The sequence below is a fragment of the Eucyclogobius newberryi genome, unplaced genomic scaffold (genome assembly GCF_026437365.1).
Source record: "Eucyclogobius newberryi isolate DKJ021-1_F unplaced genomic scaffold, fEucNew1.0.hap1 SCAF_9, whole genome shotgun sequence".
NCBI lineage: Eukaryota > Metazoa > Chordata > Actinopteri > Gobiiformes > Gobiidae > Eucyclogobius > Eucyclogobius newberryi.
Window position 1 is genome coordinate 37,427,310 of NW_027316532.1, and position 19,413 is coordinate 37,446,722.

Sequence of the window (19,413 nt, forward strand, 5' to 3'; positions counted from 1 at the left end):
CGTGTTGCAGTTACATTTGACCTGGAGCCTGGAGCCCACTGTTGAAAGTATGCTGCCACCTGGTGGAAAGTAGTGGTAATTACAGGTCAGGTTAAGCCTACATTTCTTTGCTCCACTTAAGTCTTAACGTTAGATTAAGCCTTGATTTATTTGAGGGAAAATGCATTGGTTTATAATGATAAACTTACAATGTTCAATGTTTTTAACTCAAATGGTTTCTGCTTTGTCATAAAACAACCTGAGCACCTTGTTACATTAGAATTGTTTTCTCTATGCATTTAATTCTCAGTGGGACCTTCCTGATTAAATAAAGGTCAATAAAAAATGAACATAAAAAATTTGAGCAAAAATTGTAAAATTATTTTTTTCCAAAGAATGAGGACTTACTTTTTTAAAATTATGTCTCCCCAATTATTCAAGTGAAGTCACTAAAACCGTACGTATGTTGGACATTTTAAGAAACCGTTTTGTTTTTTATAATTGTCAATAAATGTACATTTTGAGTTAGGACAGAAGACCGAATTCCAGACATGGCAAAATGTGCTATTTCAACTGTTAATGAGTATATTTGACTCTTTTAGAAAATGTTAACTTCAAAACACATATTTTGACTAAATATGATCAGCTCTGCCTCCCTTCAACATGAGGACTCAAATGACACTGGTTTTGTAATAAATAAAACATGTTTTTGTCATTAATATTATTGCCTACAGTGGTCATGAGAAGTCACATTGTAACAATATGGCCCCAGTAAGTAACTGACTTAAATATGTCAAAATAAAAGCACGTTTTATCAATTTGCTTGTTTATCTTGCAGTGAAACACTTGTCCTCTCTGTGAGCGGGCTTGCATCTCCACAAACCTGACTTGTACTTGAAAGAGCCTCCTACTTGTTTTCATGGAAATGTTGTTCCTTTGGCTATAATATTCCAGTCTGTGGCATTAAACTCCATAGATACTGTTCCAAAGTACGGTTTTATCTTTTTATTTCTATGGGATCCTGCAGTGATGTGCCGCCTCAAGAATGTGACATAATGCTGCTTTTATATATCGTTAAGAAAAATAAGTAGAGCTAATTTCACATCTCAATTAACTTCAAATTGTAATTCTTTCATGTTCGTACAGGAAGAAACATGTCCTCATTAGAAACTTTTATTGAAATATAAATCATCTGAATTTACATGTGGTAAAATACTGAAGCATAGTAGTAAAACGTATTGGGCAACACGGGCCACACACACACACACACACACACACACACACACACACACACACACACACACACACACACACACACACACACACACACACACACACACACACACACACACACACACACACACACACACACACACACACACACACACACACACACACACACACACACACACACACACACACACACACACACACACACACACACACACACACACACACACACACACACACACACACACACACACACACACACACACACACACACACACACACACACACACACACACACACACACACACACACACACACACACACACACACACACACACACACACACACACACACACACACACACACACACACACACACACACACACACACACACACACACACACACACACACACACACACACACACACACACACACACACACACACACACACACACACACACACACACACACACACACACACACACACACACACACACACAACTATTTGGCAACATCAAAATCAGAAGAAAATAAAAAGTGCAAGAGTTGGTTGCAGATGACATCATCACATTGATGACATCATCACATTGACCAATGGCAGTGGCGGAGCCGGTCGAGTCGCTGTTAATACAAAATACTGACACCAGGTCATTACAAGTACGTGGAATGTTAATAATGATCTGAATGAACTAATTCGCTGGCTTTGGTCTTTCAAGAAGGATTCGTTGGTTGTTATTGTCAAATAGAAAATTCCCTTGTGGATGGTCCATTAAAGCTAACATCAGACTGGATGTTTTCACGATTGAGACCTGGAGACCTTTGATATGTGCTATACAAAATAATGTAATCCCAATACTCAAATGATATAAAGAAACTCTGGATCTATTTACAATACAATCACATTTCATTTGGGAAAGTCCGTACGCTGATCGACACCGACTGGGGCAAACACGGTGGCGACGTAATGACGCTCACAAAGGTATTTTCATAACAGTACCTTCTATTTCAACAACTATGGTCAAAATCGACTCAATAGTACACGATGAAGTACAAAAATAAAGTTGAACTACTGCACTTTGTAGCTACTAAAAGCATTATACAAAAAGGCACACTCAAAATGTTGTGCTTTTGATTCTAATCCACTGATTGTGCAGCATCTTGTGATTCTAAAGGCCGGCCGCGCCCATAGTACGTCTGTAGTGGTTTTCTATGGCTGAATCCCACCTTCTTGTGGCACGTTTCATTCATCCCTTTTTGCTTATGTTGCTGTTGACAAATGCCCAATATAGTAACGCTCTACCATACAAAAGTCAAACGTATTTTCCCTCATATCTGCAGTTGTTGGTCAGATCGTCTCTTTGTGCTTCCACATCTCCCAAGTCCAGCAGGAGGCAGAGTCCAGGGAGGTGTGAGGGACAAACCCTTCTGTCTTCACCGCCATTCTCAGACCGCGCGCTTTGAATTGTCCTCAGAATGAGTCTATAGTAGGAGGACAGTCATTTTGAGTCTTTGCTTGTCCCATTGGCTCTTGTCACAGGAAGCTGTCCTCCACCAGGTCGCTACAGTCCAGACACATTTCGTCCAAAAGCGTGATGTCCTCCAAAGTCTCGCCCTCGCGCTTGGCTAAAGTTGAGCTGCTGGAGCCCGTCTCGATGGCGCTTTCGTCAGATGTTTGAGAACTGCAGAAAGCACAGAAAAGAGAGATTAAATTAGTACATTAGAGAGTTTAAAATGAACTCGCTCTGCTTTATATAGACTTGGTACAGAGCCTTTAAGCCTTCTTCAGAGTGCGACGATCAAAGAGTCCTTCTTTTTGGACACTAGGGGCAGTCTTTTTGTTTGAGCAAGAACCGCTACCACGAAAGGGCTTCAAACGAGCCACGCAATTCCGATACAGCGAGTATAATAAAGATTAGGGTAAAGGCGTCGTTGCTGTGCGTGTATATTGTTGTGATACCTGTGCCTGTTCCTCTTGCCGTACTCGTCGTCCGAGGTGGGGTCCAGGTCGGGCAGGGGGATGATGTACCCGCTGTCCGAGCTCAGACGCTGCTCGTCGAAGCCGCTCTCCCGGTCCTTCAGTTTGCCCTGGTTTTTGTAGGTGATGCCGATGTAGTCGTCGCTCTCGGCGCACACGCGGGTCACAGCCGGGTGGTCGCTCTTCAAGAACTCATGGTTGACTTGTTCATAATGCTGCAAAGATAACAACATATTATTAACATGCAATTCAACGTCGACACAACTCATCCAAGACCCTTTATTAGTGGAATTAGCAGTAAATATTTCAGGCTTGTAATGTGAAAAAACAAGATAAATAGAGATTCTAAGTTTTCCTATATCAATATTATCCCTATAAAATACAATGAAGTATAGTATAAGATATACAATGGAGGTGAAGTTACAGTAGTTTGCATGATTCTGATTTAAAGCATTCAAATGGTAAAGTTCTGCTTGTAAACATGAAGTGGACGCCTAGAATTCACCCTTTGCGAGCTGTGGCACATGAGGCGTTTATCTGTCGACCGAAGACTGTGATTTAACCTGGAAATCACATGTGGCCCGCCTGAGGGGCTAAAACAGGAGCGGGTGCTGCTCTGGAGGGCTGTTTTCAAGTGCCATGTGTTTTTTAATGGGCTTGTTTAGGTTTGGGAGGTGGAGGCAACGACTGGGCTGCGTCATTACCTACACCGAGGTCTGACACAGCTGCACTTTTAGGTTTGGCTTTTATAGAAACATAGACCTGCTAAACCACTAAAAGTCTCAAATCCAGCAAAAGCAGGAGGTGGAGAGGTCTCAGCTGTTTATTTTCAACCTGCGCATAATAAAGTCCATTTCAGATGCTTATTTGGGCTTGGGACTGTCACACAAGCCACGTTTCGACTGGCCCCTAGCTCAACATAAACTTCCACCAACACGTGAAATACATTATGGCCGTTTATCGCAAGATCAAGCCATTGTTTGTATCAGCTTTTTGTTGAAATGTTTTCACCTGAGTCTGTGTTTTTTCTATATCTAATCATCTCGCTCAGAAAACACCGCGGTGCGAGTCCCCCAGGGGCCAGTTTGGATCGCATGAAAAGACTGGCACGGTTAAGACAATGGAGACACTATCAGACCGTCCCGATCTGCTCCAAAGTCAATCAGTCGAAACGTGGCTGTGCAGTGTTGTTGAAGGGCCCTTTATTAAATACTCTAAACTCAAAGCAAAGATTCCCAGCAGTCAATCACTCAAAACATAAAAGCCAAGAGGATGAGCCCCCTCACTAAAGGAGAGGTTATTCTGACAATAAAGAACAGAATGTAAGGCTCAGAAGTGGTGTCAGGGGTTGTGGTTGGTGACGCATTAGAGGTCACAGGAGGACTCCTTAGAGGTCACAGGTGGACTCACTCTCTTGTAGCTGGAGGGGAGCAGTGTAGCAACTGTTTCACTCAGACCCAGGAACGACGGCCTCTTCTCAGGTTCACTGTTCCAGCATTTCATCATCACCTCATACCTGCAACAAAAAAACAAAAAAAAAACCTTTAGGCAAGATCCGAACAGCCTGTACTTAGTGATTTGTGACGCACGACAGCACGAAGTATAAGTCTAAGCTGCAGGCGTTTCCATTGGATGTATATGTACTGTATGCGAGTACAACAATAACACAGTGTTGTTCAGATGCATCATGGGGTTTATCACATACACGTCGAGAGGAGAGTGCTCTGGTTTGGACATCCTGTAACCGCTCTTGATCTTGTTGTAGAAGCTGGAGTCCACCACCATTCCCGGGTACGGAGTGCCTCCTGCAGGACAGGAGGAGTTTAGTGCTTCTACACTTCAAACCTAACCTGAAAGTGTTGACATTGTAATAGTGGCTAACGCAATAGTCGCTGCGTTAGCCACTAAATATATTTATTTATTACAAAATATACTGGATCATTTTGATTCATGATTTTTCTTATTAGATGTAAAACCCATTGATTTAGTCTTGGATTTGTCTCAGGTAAGTTTTTATTTTGTTTGATTAATATATCAGGCAAGAATGAATTTTTGTTTTAATATAAGTAAAATGTTTGTGTCAAATACTATATTAAAATACTGCAATTATATTCCGTAGATACAGCAGTAATTAATTGCCATATTTGGCTAATGGAACTTTTTGTAAATGAATTTCTAAAAGTCAAGCTCACCTAAAGAGAAGATCTCCCAGAGGAGAATCCCATAGGACCAGACGTCACTCAGAGTGGTGTACATATTGTCAAAGATGCTTTCTGGGGCCATCCACTTCACTGGGAGGAAGGTCTATGTGCACAAGAGAAGGAATCATGATCACACACATATACATATACATATACATATACATATACATATACATATACATATACATATACATATACATGAATGGTTTAAAAGCCTGAAGACTCACACTTCCTTTGGAGACGTAGTTGTTGTCGTGCATGATGTCCCGAGCCAGGCCAAAGTCACAGATCTTCACTATCTTTCCCTGGGACAGGAGCACGTTTCTGGCAGCCAGGTCTCTATGTACACACTGCAAAACATACAAGTTATTAGCACATATTGATTATAATATACATATTAAAAATAATTATTCTGTCGGGTTGTCAAAAGTATTGATACCCAGATGCAAGTCCTTACTTAATACAGATACTTATTTGACTGGACTTTTCCTGAATAGTTTTTGCAGACTCAATAACTTAAAGCTATGTTTAAACCAGAATCTATTGCACTATCTTTAATATTATATGTTATTGTCATTGTAATCAAAATCATCATTTAGTCTGGAGCCCTTCCTCACTATTGAAATAGAGTTTGAAATGTCGGTATTGTGACCGTGTGTGAAGTCAAGTGAGTTCAACCCGTGCCCAAGGACCATAGATGGAAACGTTCTTTGAGATTTATCGCTGCAACATTCTTGTATTAAATGCACAACTACAAATAAAGAAGTCTCAGACAGCAACTTGAACATTCTGAACCACTGTCAGTCCTACAAAGTGAGTCTTTGTGTGAAGGCGGCGGCCGGCGCGTTGGATGTGACCAGTGTGTATTTAAGTATAATAAGTATGGAGCTTCTGGCAGTGGTCTGAGTCTCCTTGTGCTGCTATATTCAGTCCCTGGCCACACTCCTGGGCTCTGCTGTTATCACACCCCCGCCGGGCTCCCTCTGTCCTCTTGGCAGTCACGGCTGTCATCATCCAGGGCCCAGACTCACCAGCGGCCCCGTCCACGAGCCGTAAGTCCTATGTGCCATGTGACCCGCGCTGCCACAATCCCCGCATTCATGAGCAGTTCCTCCACCTCTGGGTTTGACTTACATTTTTGGATGCCAAGAACTCCATGCCTTTGGCCACTTGATACGTGAAGCTCAGCAGATCCGTGGTGGTGAGGCCTTCGTTCAAATCGTCCGAGAGCAGGATGTCGATCTCGCTTTCTCCTTTAAAAACACACACACGTTTAGGTACTGTAAATATAGAGTTGGCACAAACCTGGATTTGACTAATGGCAGAGAGAAACTGGGCATTATTATGCATGTGCTGCAATTATCCACCCTGTGTAATTAGAGGGCAGTGCCAGGCCTAAACCCAAACTGACTGAAAAGAGCGATGAAACCCAAGAAAACACAGCAACAGCGGTTAAAGGAGACGTATGGTGCAGCGGGGCCTCACCAGTGGAGGATTTCTGGGACGGAGGATGGTCGTAGTTGGAGGTCTGGATGTCGGAGTATTTGGAGGAGTCGCTCATCTCCAACATGGGGACGTACTGCGTGTTATCGCCCTGCTTCATGTCCATGTAATCGCCTTTGCTCTCGAACGACAGGATCACGTAGCTGCAGACAGAGACAAACACATGTAAACTCTGTAAGTCAGATGTACGTATGTTATTTCAGAAAACACATCATGTCTGGGACCAAGATTCCAGTGCTTTTTGAACACGTTTTATTTGATGAAACCGTACTTCCTCCATGTTCCTGCGCCTGGACTTTTGGATGTGGTTTGGGCTCTAACGTGGTAAACCCTAATTCAATTTTATTCTGGTCATTTTGAGGTGTGGTCGCAGTGAGTCATGGGTTTATTCAGCCGTCTTTGGAGGGTGAGGGAGCGCGCTGTGGTTTCACTGCAGCTCCTCTGAGTGGACACAATTAACAGGTAACTCCTGCACAATGACATTAGGTGGAAATCTGAGGCGACTCCGGGCCAGTATTCGATTAGCTGAAGATGCCAGACAATTGCTTGGTGGGTGATAAAGTTACAGATAATGGGGGCATGTTTGAGAGAGAGAGGGGGGGGGTCCAAATTGTTTCAGTGGATGTAATGTTCAAATCTGGTTAGAAGGGTCTGAGGTAATCCAGTGCCTTATTCCTGTACCTGCTCGGTCCATGGACGATCCTTTATCAGTATGTTATAGTACTGTCTTTCACACAGTATGCACATGTATACAAATGAATAAGATTTGCAGAGCACTCAAGTTGTTTTGTGTTACATTTTAGAGGATTTTTGGTTCATTTGGAAGTTAAATTCAAGGATACAATGGCATTTTGTATCATCAACAACTATCCTGGACCATCACTCAATTTGTCACAGAATAGAAGTCATTTTAGTTGATTGAACTTGTGTAAACTGCATGCATGAATGTGTTTATCGTACCTTCTGCTGCTCTCATCTGTCGGGTTGATCCCAAAGATATCCAGGTCCTTCTTAGTCTTCTCTGTGTTCAAACTCAGGAAGTTCTCCCTGTTCTTGTGCAGATAGTTCACCAGATCTCCATAGAAGCAGTACTCAGTGATAATGTAGATCGGACCTAAAGAAGGCACCAGAGTCAGTTACTTGGCTGATCTTATCCGAAGCGATCCGAAGTCTAAATGAACCAGGTGGACGAATTACCTGACTTGGTACACGCCCCCAGAAGGTTGACAATGTTCAAATGTGGTCCAAGATGAGTCATGATCTTCAGTTCGGACATCAGGGCCTGTTTCTCACTGGAGCGAGCTGTGGCTGGAGGAAAAACAATGACATTTAGGATCTAAATGTAAAACAAAATGTACCGATCGCACAGATTGAATAGTCCTATAGTCACTCCAGACACTCATTTATGTCATGTTTTATATTTATTCATGCTTGGGACTGGCACAAAGCGTAAATAAACATGGAAATTATAATAGCGAGAAAAATGTAAATGTCCAAACATCGATATATAAGAGTTATGAGTGAAATACATTGTTGCACACACTGAATTATACTGGTTGATATGTTTTATTAGAATATAACATTTGATACCTCTCAGAGACATATATGTTTAGGTGGCATGAGTGCAGTAGTAAACAGTAATACATAAAGGTTCTTCTTATATACTCACGTTTGAGCATTTTCACCGCCACCTTCATGACGGGCTGCGAGCGGCTGAGTCCGTAGGCTGTGCCCTCCACCACCTTCCCAAACGCTCCGGAGCCCAGCACACGACCTGCCAATCACACAAGATGAAAGCTCAGAGTAAAGAAAAAGGGGAAGGATTTACACAAACAGTGTTTTCTCATGTGTGACCCCCAGAGAGGCGGCAGACAGAGCATCGCCCCGAGTGGATTAGCTAATCACTGCATCGCTTCAAAGGCCGAGCGAGACGTCAGGACTGCAGTGGCTCAGCAGGAGCGGCACCAGTGCAATAAATGTTTGATTGTAGAAAGATCTCACCAAGAACCAGCCTGTCACGAGGGAACTCCCATCTAGAGTCATAAGGGAGCTGCATGGGGTCCACGTAGATGTATTCATGACCATCAGGGCTCACAGACTCGATCACCCTCCAGCGGATTTCATATCTGGGTTTCTACAAAACAGAATTGAAATAATGCATTCGTTAATCAGAGAAGTTTTATAGATCGTTGTATAAAAACATGTTAAAAAAAAAGAAACTGTTTTACAATCAATAGGTTAAAAGTAGTAAAGCAAAAAGTACGGTATGCCTGGTTATTATGAAGGTTCTAAAGATAATATCTAGACAAACTAAAAAGATGTTAAATTAATTGCTGAATAAGTTACCAGTGCATCACCAAGACTATTTAAACAGAGATCAGAAACATTGACGACTTAAAGGGGACATATTATGCAAAATCAACATTAATGAGCTTTTGTTACAACAGTTTTTCCTCCTTATTAGTGTAAATAAAGTTGTATTTGTATTTATTCCTGCATGTTTGTGTAATCTGCATTGTCTTGCAACTGAGCATTCCTGTTTTCAACTTCTCTCCATCTCCGGCCATATAACTGTACTCAGATGTGTGAGCAGTTGAAAAATGAAGGCTTTGAGAGTTGGATTTTAAAATCCCACATCACCTTTTCAAAAACAAAATGACGATTTGCTGCTATATAATTTGAAACGCCACTATGAAGTTCTGCAGTTTTTGAACAGGAAGTTAACTATTAGATCACTATGGTGGTTTACAATGCACACAATGTAAAATGATGATTTACTTCAGTTAATGATCTATAATAAGTAGCTATAATATGTAATATGTCTCCTTTAATGTTCAAACAGAGCTTTATTATTGCATGAGTGAATAAATGGCAGGGATGAGAGCTTGAGGATGGCACCAGTACCTGTTTCCATATGATAACCAACACAATGAGTGAGATGATGACAATGACCAGCAGCACCAGCACAGCAGCCGCTACGGTCAGCTCGGGGTGAGGGCCTGTTCGAGGGCAGAGGTAACGGTCAAAACACGGGTCAGCTCTGTCAACTGCTGCGTCCAAATACAGCGGAGTGGAGAAGAACACACAGGTGACGGCTTTTAGTGGCTGAGAGCAAACGGCATGCCGGGGAGATAAGATACAAGCAGGATGGGGGAAGGGGCCTGGGACACTTTAGAGGGGCTTGCTGTTGAGATTAGAGGGTGAGGGTGAGTGAGTGAGTGTGAGGAGGGATGGTGCTAAGCTCATCTGGGACACCCAAAAAGGCCCTAACGATCTCTGGTTTCTCTAAATGATCTGACAGGAGCGAGAGGGGGAACAATCACACATCTTCTGACAGCTCTAAGTGGGGCCCAAACACTTGTCCAGTCAAAGGTTGGTTAGGGAGTGGAAGTGACCTGTTTAAAAATGTGCATTAAGACAGAGAAGTGTTACATTTTGTGATTTTTATAAAGAATTGTGCTGCTCTTTGGGGCAATTTGACATTTCTAAGCTTTTCCAACTAATGTGTAAGTGTATGTTACCATATCAAACCTTATCAAACTGTATGAAAAACGAATATAACTACTCTACTTTTCAGTTAATGGAGTAGAAATGACAGATACCTTCTCTCCGATGTAGGTAAATAAAAGTGAAAATATACTGTAAACAAAGTACAAATAGCTAAAAATGTTCAGTATTTTTACTTTTGTACTCTGACGTTACTCTCCACACCTGCAAGAGTCTATGTAAATTGTATATTTTAGATGATGAACCATGAAACAATCTAAATACATATACTTTATTGACATGAGCGTTATGGTTGATGGTGAAATGAATTTGTGAAAAGCTGTCCAGCTCTATAAAGTATCCTGACGATACAATTTGGTCATTATTAGGTTTCTAACTGTGAAAACATTCAAATGAAGCGCTTCCGTACCATTCGAGACCAGCTTGACCTCCCGGCTCACCGCGACCATGTCATTTTTAGCCAAACAGCGGACGGCGAGAGTGTTTTCCAAATGACCGAACAAGACCTGGCTCTCCAGATTATTCTCCTCATCGATGTGCGCGTCCATAGTGACGTCGGTGGAGTTGGCGGGGAGAGGCACCCACGAAGATGTATCATTGGCACAGCTAAAGAAAAAAACCCAAATGTGCTTACTTTTACTTAAATAATATGCTTACATGTATGAAAAGAAAAGGCTTACTTTTTGATGTTTTTGCAGACAAACCACTCGATTTCAGGAGTGGGTTGTCCTCGAGCGATGCAGACCACAGCCTGACCAGAGGCTGACCCATGATGGATGTCCATGAGGTCCACAATAACAGCAGGCACTAAGACATGACAGAAATACTCCATGTAACTTAGAACGTGAAGCAACATAAAAAAGGATATGGCGTTTAGTTATAACGTGTCATCAGAAGTGTACACAGTAAAAACTAAAGGTTTATATTAAGATAATGAATGCTCAAATGCAAAATGTGTACAAGCCAAAGTAGACGCGTTCATATTTTCTTTTCAATTAGTGGTATTTTGTGAGTTTTCTAATGTATAAGCAACAATAGGCTACCACTGCCTCACCTTTGACCTGTAACGTGAAGCTAATGCCACGACTTTGGCTTCCACTTGTGACTTGCATCGAGTAGTTCCCGCTGTCCTCCTCTTTGGCTCGAATCAGGGTTAGAACGCTCAAATATCTGCAAAAACAGAAGAGAAACCTCTCATAAGCATCTAATCGTTGCTCACAGACTAATTACAAGCTGAACTGTGGGAACTTTACTTCAGGCTTGTCATTACGGGGGTCATAACGGCTGTGGACTCACCTGGTCTCGCCGAGCTGCCGGAGCGTTGTGGAGATCTCCGCGGCGACGTCGCCAAGAGGAAGTCCGTCTTTGAGCCATGTGACGCCGGCGCTGGGCAAAGCATCGATTTCAGCTTTGAACTCGCGGACCTCGTCGAGCTCGGCCGTCTCAAACGCCTGAAATTCAGGCTCGATGTTCAGGAACTCGCTCGCTGTAATGGCAAAAAACAACATTTACTCACGATTGAAGCTGGATTACAGGTATTTTTGAACTGGTTGTTAAATGTTTCATACCGAATACTGTGACTTTGAGTGTCTTGGTTTGGCTGTCGCTGCTCATGACGTCGGTGATGGAGCAGGTGTAGCTGCCGCTGTCTTTGGTCGAGGCGTGGGGAATGGTCAGCGTGTACCAAATTTCCTGGTTCTTCTGGTCCTCCTTGACTGTTTTTATGCCACGGTTTGACTGTCAAAGAAAAGCACGTTTTACACAACTCCCCACGTCAAATATTGTTGGGCTCCATGAAAGTGAAGGATATAATGACAGAAGAACCCTTAGTCAGTTCATCTTACCAGTTTTCCCGGATATTTCCAATGATCCTCCAAAACTTGTGATCCTTTTGCCAGACAGGACACAGTGATGGTCTCTCCCACCAGCAGAGCAGTTCTTCCTGCACTCAGCTCGACATGCAGAGCGCTGCCTGAAATGCACCGCACCAACGTGATCAACAGCAAAGTCCAACGTTTCATGCCATAAATCACACAAGTCGAAGTAAAGTTTACACAAAAAGGGCTTGTTGTACTATAAACAATGTCTCTATTTTCCTCAAACAAGTTCTGTAATTATGGTTCCTAATCATGAGCCCAAAACCAGCTAAACAAGTAGATAAATAAAATAAAAAAACGTCTCCGCTGACTTACCGACAGTCGCCCCGATCCAGCCATGGACGATGTACTCCTCGCTTTGGTACTCGTGTCCGTTTATGAGCGCTTTGCACACGTACGTCCCCCCGGGAAAGACCCCCAGCGCGCCCCTCTTGCTGTCGTACACACTGGGGACGGGCTGCTGCGTGTCCACGTTCACCAGCGTGACGTTGGCGCTGGGGTCGGACACTCGGCACTGGACCTCCATCTCATCCGGGCCGGACAGCACGTGGTTCCCAAACGAAGCCAAGGACGGGATGAACGGGACGTCCGGATCTGGAGGTGAAGAGAAGTCAGTGTTTATTACGATTAAACAAAGAGTAATGAACCTGAAATATCAATATAACATTATGGGTTGAAAAAAGGTTTTATTTGAACATTTTGTTGTTGTTTTGATTTTGTATTTCTGATTTGATTTGTAGATTATCAATTATTGATGTAGACAACTTAATTTACTCTGAATGTCTGCACTACTCTTTCTACTTAGTTTTTCCTTTTAGTTTAGTCTTTTTCTCCGTCTTAATTTCCATCCTTTTATTACAATGTCAAGCCTCAGTCGGGTTGTTTTAATAGAAATTAAATTGAGTCCAATGTGGTTTTATGGGTATGATATTAATTGATCAAAACATTTATTTTATCTTGAAGAAAGAAAAAAAAGAGCCATTCAAAGGTGTAAAATAAAGCTCATAAAGTAATTTGATAAAAATGGCTTTACACTATATACACTTAAAAAACGCAACCTGTTTATTTCTGTGACGATTTCATGGATTTGCTTGGAATATGTCACATAAAAGGTTACGTAGTGCACTTTTACCTTTACGTCTATGTGTTTTGTGAATAGGTTCCATGAAAACCGATGAAAACGTTGTGCCATATCTCACACTGGACTAAAGTAGTACCTGGCACATAGACGTAGATGCCGCTGTCCTCCATGTCCTCCATGTCCTCCATGTCGTCCATGTCGTCCGTGCTGTTGGCGCTGTAGAAGCAGCTGTAGTAGCCCGTGTGCATGGCAGTGGCGTTGTTCACCGTCACAGTGTTGACAAAGAGACCGTTACTGTCCTCCTGCGTCTGCTCTGGGACGTCCAGCGGAGTGACCCACAGCACCCTGCCGTTGCCCTGACAGGTGAGGGTGAAAGGGGAGTGAAGGGGCACCACCATCTCCTCGTTCGGGGGCAGCAGCACCGGGGCAGAGGACGGTGGGAACATGACTGCAGAAGGAGCTGGAGGAAAGATGAAAGTCAGTATTCAATAACGGTCACCATATGTAAAGGACACAATATATAGAGACGTTCTAAATGTTTCACCTTTCACGTTGAGGTTGAAAGAAAAGTGTGCACTGCGAGAACCACTGGTGGCGGTGATGGTGTACTTCCCGTTGTCTTTCTCCAGCGGTTGACGAAGTTTGAGAATACTCTGGAAGCTGAAAAAGATGGGAAAGTGTTTTAAAAATCCACGCAGTATTTGGCTTCAAATAGTATAAAACAGGGCTATACTTGATCGATCGACTGAAAAGTTCTGGGTGTAATAGTGTATTTCTATATACAACTGCAAAATAAACTATTGATTCACTGCCAAATCTACGTTTACAAAGTTATTACCGATTTCCCTCAAAGTGGCTGGTTTTTGTGAGGACATAGTAGTTTTGTTCAATGTCCTTGTCGTCTTTCTGCCACGAGACTTTGGGAGCTGGGTAAGCATCAATCAGGATCGTGAACTCCGTCTCCTCCAACAGGCTGACAAACTCTGTGGGCAGAATCCCGCTGTGATCCAGGGCCACGTAAGAACTTTCCTCTGAAACGACATGAAAGGAGACAAAATACACAATCAGACAGTACATTTAACAATTAGGCGTACGTTATTTCGGATCAGTGCTATGCTAAAGTTCATATAGACAAGGAGACGCAGAGGAAAAGGAAGTCAGACATCTGCTCAGGTCATCTAGTAAAACACACTGGGCTGATGTTAAAAGCAGGTGAAGCTTTACAATCGGATGGCAGCAAATGGCTTCCACAAACCACTGAGCCACCTCAGGCACACGCTGTAAATAAAACCATTTCAAGTGCAGCAGAATATCAATGTGAATGTCAGAGCATCCAGAAAAGCGACTTCTTCAGTCCACAAAAGTAAAGACTCTGATTATTAGTTTCTTTAATGGAGCAACTTAGCCTCTTCTGTCGCACAATTCTGCACATTTAACCCAACTCACCAAACACAGTGACCGCCACAGTCCTGGTTTTGACCTCTCCAGTGATCTTATCAGTAACAGAGCACTCGTAACTCCCACTGTCCTGCGCTGAGGCGTTTGGGATGCTGAGGGTGTAGACGACATGGTCCAAGAAGCTCTCTTTCTTTTGAACAGCATCCACAGCCTGAAAAACAACATAGATCAAAGTTCATGCAACCAGCAGGAAGAATGTTTAGAGTGTTTTGTTTTCCAGTCACAGAACCAGAGGGGCTACAAGCTAATGGCTAAAACACTTGTGAGAGCACAGGCAATAAATCAGGATCATAAGGTCTTTTAAAGCCTGTAATTGTGACTCAGAACAAAAACAGGAATTGGGGTCTGAATGTTTTCGACCATCTGGGAAAGGAATTACAGGAATTCCATGGTTGAAAAAACGATTTATTTACATTCGGATCTCAAAGGTTCTTACAAACAAACAAGTGTAAATGTGGGTTGAGTTACAAAAATGTACTCAAGGTCATCGAGGTCAAAGCATTAAATCACGGCTCTCTCTTTCTCTAAAGCTACTTCCTTTGCCTAAGACGAGCCGCTTGGACCTTCTCTGTTACTGTTACTGCACAGTGTGATTTGGCTGACGTCCTCGTAATAAAGACACAACATTTGGTCGTTCTGTTTCCCGAAAACACACTCAAGTAACCGCTGTGGGCTGCTGTCCTTGCAGTTAAATTCTGCTCGGCCCAGTCCAAAAACATGATTTGCTAATTTAAGCATTAGTGGGAGTTGGTCTGAGAGTTTGTAAAATAAGAGTTTTTGCAGTAACTTATTGCTTCTTCTGTATTATCTTCAACTCCATCTTTAGTCGGATCAGTTAGACACACACACACATAGCGATACATACAGACAACCAGGCACGTTCAATCACCGCATTACAGCTTTCACCATATTCCCGACATTTGTCATAAAACTGACCTGCTTCTTGGGGTGAAGCCATTGCTGGTGTAAGAAGGATCCACCTTGAACGAAGCAGGTGATGTCCAGAGCTTGTCCCGCCGTGAGAGTCTCATCACTGGCCTTCACTTCTAACTGGAGGTCGTCCAAAACTGCTGAGTCTACGCCCAACAACAAACGCACGTTAAGCGACAGAATACAGGAAAAATATAAGGAGGGTTAGAGTTTAAAAATGTGCCTTAATACAGTCAAAAACACAAACAGTCAGAAGCTTTTCCCGACGTGGTGAAGATATAATAGCTGTGCAAAGACCTCTAGTTCGTTTTCTATCTCGCAATAATCTACTAGCTACATATTATGTTCTTGTGGGTCATTAATGAGACCTGAAGCACCCCAGAGAGAAAAATAAATCATCATTCCATGTCAAGTTACAGTAAAGGCCTTTCAGAAATTCATTCATCGAAACAAAACTGATCTGAGCCCTCTGAGTTGACATTTTTTTCCCGCCTGACTAAGCGTTTTGACATGGCTGAAAATAGACTCAGGGTGAAATCATCTGTGATAATGACTAAATGCCACATAACGAAGTGAGATCATCGCCAGACAAAAGAGTCCCATCTGTTTTTCTGCCTGTATCGCCTTTGGAACTCGAAATAAATGATCTTCCTTATCACTAAAACTAAAACAAACAATATGTCCAAATGTAACAGCTAATTAGTTATAAGTCTTCTTGTTTAACTGACCTTCATCCTCGACCGTGTAGATAGCACTTTGAAAGGTGCGTCCGTTCACAGCGGTCTCGCAGTAGTACTGGCCCGGAGACAACGCGCCAAAGAAGCCGATTTTGTTGTCATAAAGGGCAGAGCGTTCCTCTCCGTTGACCACGCTCTTCAGGATAACGTGGTAGTGAGGGTCCGACACGCGACAGGAGATGGACACCCCAATATGATCCATGGGCACGATCAGGTTCTCTTGAGGCTCCGGGATGAAGGGTGCGAGGGAATCTGAGAATGTGGGAGAGAAACAGACAAGATTCAGCGGACGACAGAGACGAGGGGCAATTACACTTGGACACCATGGTAAGATATCACAAATGTTAATTGGCAAGATCATCATTTCCTTAGGAAATACCATGAAACACTAAGAGGGAGAAAATAACTGAGAGCAAAATACTCTTTTTGCAATTGAGTCCAGTTTTCATATTTGGCAAGACATAGTCAACATCATATGGCCTCATAGATGTTTTTTCTTTATATTGTTTTAGGACGGACACAAAAACACACTGGTCCTTATATATAATTAAACTAGGCATAATTTTTATAATGCGATGAGATCATTTAGTTCATTTTCCAGTTGTATTTGGCTTAAATAAGGTAAATTACACCCTGTTTGATTACTTTCATAGCTATATTTCAAGGTATAGTTTGTTAATTTGTTTCCAAAGACATGTTCTATCCCTTTGCAGTAGCTCATCAGATCATTCTGGATGGAGACCTAAACCAGCTTCACACATTACCTGGAACAAACACGTATATCCCGGCCTCGTTGTCTTCAAGCTCTCCATCAAACGTCTCGTACGTGCACATGTAGTAGCCGGTGTTCTCCACAGTTGCATTGTAGATGAACAGTGTAGCAGTGTAAAATCCCGGTAAAACAAAGGTGTTATCTGGCAGTGGTTCGGCCCAAACCACGTTCCTCTTCCCCGTGCAGCTGATGTTAAACACGGAGTCTGGCTGGAGAATAAACTCCTCTTCATTGGATATGATACTTGGTGGTGACAAGCCGCAGGTGACTGCAAATGAATACAAGCTGTGTTAGAGGTGTCACTAATGAATGACTGGAAGTGAAAAGGACACTTCACACGACACTTCAATTAACTTACGTGAGATAAGAGTCACCAACACAGCGCACGGCTTGAGCACATCCATGGTTGTGGATGTTCTGGCCTGCAGAGAAAAAGAACCGCTGAAGCCTGAATGTGCCAATCATTTAGAACATATAAATATAAATGTTTTTTCTCACAATCAATATTTTGGTTACAGTTTTTAGACTTTAGTAATTTCCCGTAATCACTGAGCAAAATAGCCTTCATCTCTAGTTCATGATGTTTCACGAGTCGCCACTTGGGGGCGACACAGTCCGCCAAAGGCGCTGCGCGTCCCCCACTGCGCCCTATTTTACCCTATTTTTCCCTATTTTACCCTGTTTTACCTCTTCTTTCCAACCATATCAGTTCAGAATGTTTTGGCAAAAATATAACTTAACCTAATTTAAAATCATGATCCCAATAATGTAGGGGTCTATAGCCAAGAACATATTTTTGGCCCAAAGTTTTTTTTTTTTTTTTTTTTTTGGTGCTCTGAGAACAAACAAAAAAGATGATTGTTCTTTTGGTTTGTGAACTATTGTCTCTAAAAGTCCAGTTCCGAGCTGTCTGTCTGAATGATGGATTCGGTTTTCACTGGGGCCACACAGTCTGGTCCGGGGGTCCCTCTGGACGAAAGCGCGTCTGAGCGCCAATGTACCTTTAGATTGTATGTAGATTGGTTTGTCATTGACACTTGTATAATTTGTGTATAATGAAACTATTGGCCCGTGTCGTTTCCTGTGGCTGCCCTCTGTGGATTGTCTGAGGCGGCTTAATGATCCTTGGTAACCTGGGTTTGGTTCGCTCTATAATCAACCGCTCCCACTTAGGACAAAAACATGTATTTTCACAGCATCCATTTGTCAACGAGCTTAAATTGGATTGGACGTGTTTGTGCACACGCCTGGCCTTTAACAATCCAACACAATATGTTGTTGTTTTGTTCCTTTAGCCTACTTTACTGTGGGTTCGAGTCTGTCCCTTTTCTCACCGAGCGACTCATCAAATGTCCCGGCGACAGCTGATAGTCGTTTGGTGTAACTATCACTTTGCTTCAGCAGCTGATTCCCATGGAGATTGTGCTGCATAAAACTGAAAGTGAAAGAGTAAAAAAACGTATATATATTCTCAAAATGTACAATGTTCGTTAGAGTCCTTTTGGCACAGCGGGACTCATTTAGAAGAATGCGCCGCAGCTCCAAAACCCGCACGCTCTTCTTCCACAAGTCTCCCTCCTTTGCTCCACTGTTTTAAGTTTTTCCATTTTTTAATTCCTCAGATTCCTTCAGTGCCGTGTACAACATTCCCAGTGTGAATGTTTGTCATGAAGTGCCAGAGTGAGCGTCCCACAAAAGCCCTTCAGTCCTCAGTGACACCTCCAGCTGTGAGGCCCGGACCCATCGCTTTCATCCCGCAGAGTCAGCGACCTGTCCCCGCCAGGCGTCCTCCCGGGGCCGTACCCTCCACCACAGCAAAAAGTGCAGAAAATTACGCTTTTGCCACTACGGGTAGAACTTTGGCTGGCCACTTTTCAACTTTTTAATAAGTTTTGCCTCTACTCTACAAAATGAACCCAAGTGAAATGATATGCAAATCAATATAATCCAATTTTCCTGTCACGTATTCGTGCGTAAAACTTCCACAAAGCGCGCGTTTACCTTCAGTAATCCTCTTTTCTATCGCGCCGGTGTCAGTATATCCACAGTGAATAGTCCGTAGTCAGGCTCCTTTCCAGGGGTAAATCCTTCAGAGGTCCTGCGCTGGGCGACCATATGTCTGCGTTGTGTGCTGTGCGCCTTTCGCGACCGCCCTCACGAAT

At 42.8% G+C, this 19,413-nt stretch overlaps 1 protein-coding gene across 2 annotated transcripts; it reads right to left on the reverse strand.

The window, feature by feature from the left end:
• Positions 1–1,577: 1,577 nt before the first annotated feature.
• Positions 1,578–19,413, reverse strand: pdgfra (platelet-derived growth factor receptor, alpha polypeptide). Of its 2 annotated transcripts, none has more exons than XM_072438108.1 (29): positions 19,253–19,413; positions 17,610–17,673; positions 17,244–17,519; positions 16,471–16,731; positions 15,749–15,888; positions 14,801–14,963; positions 14,193–14,385; positions 13,899–14,014; positions 13,491–13,814; positions 12,589–12,867; positions 12,241–12,368; positions 11,965–12,133; positions 11,693–11,882; positions 11,451–11,566; positions 11,077–11,203; positions 10,806–11,002; positions 9,794–9,888; positions 8,891–9,023; positions 8,559–8,663; positions 8,087–8,197; positions 7,850–8,003; positions 6,872–7,032; positions 6,521–6,639; positions 5,614–5,736; positions 5,378–5,489; positions 4,891–4,990; positions 4,596–4,701; positions 3,168–3,400; positions 1,578–2,889 (listed from the first exon to the last, which is right to left on the reverse strand). In XM_072438108.1, the coding sequence occupies exons 2-29, from the start codon at positions 17,653–17,655 to the stop codon at positions 2,742–2,744; spliced, it is 4,425 nt and encodes a 1,474-aa protein (XP_072294209.1). In that variant the 5' UTR covers positions 17,656–17,673; positions 19,253–19,413; the 3' UTR covers positions 1,578–2,741. The 2 variants fall into 2 exon arrangements, with proteins under 2 accessions (XP_072294209.1, XP_072294210.1); XM_072438109.1 differs by having other exon boundaries at positions 12,241–12,364; positions 12,585–12,867.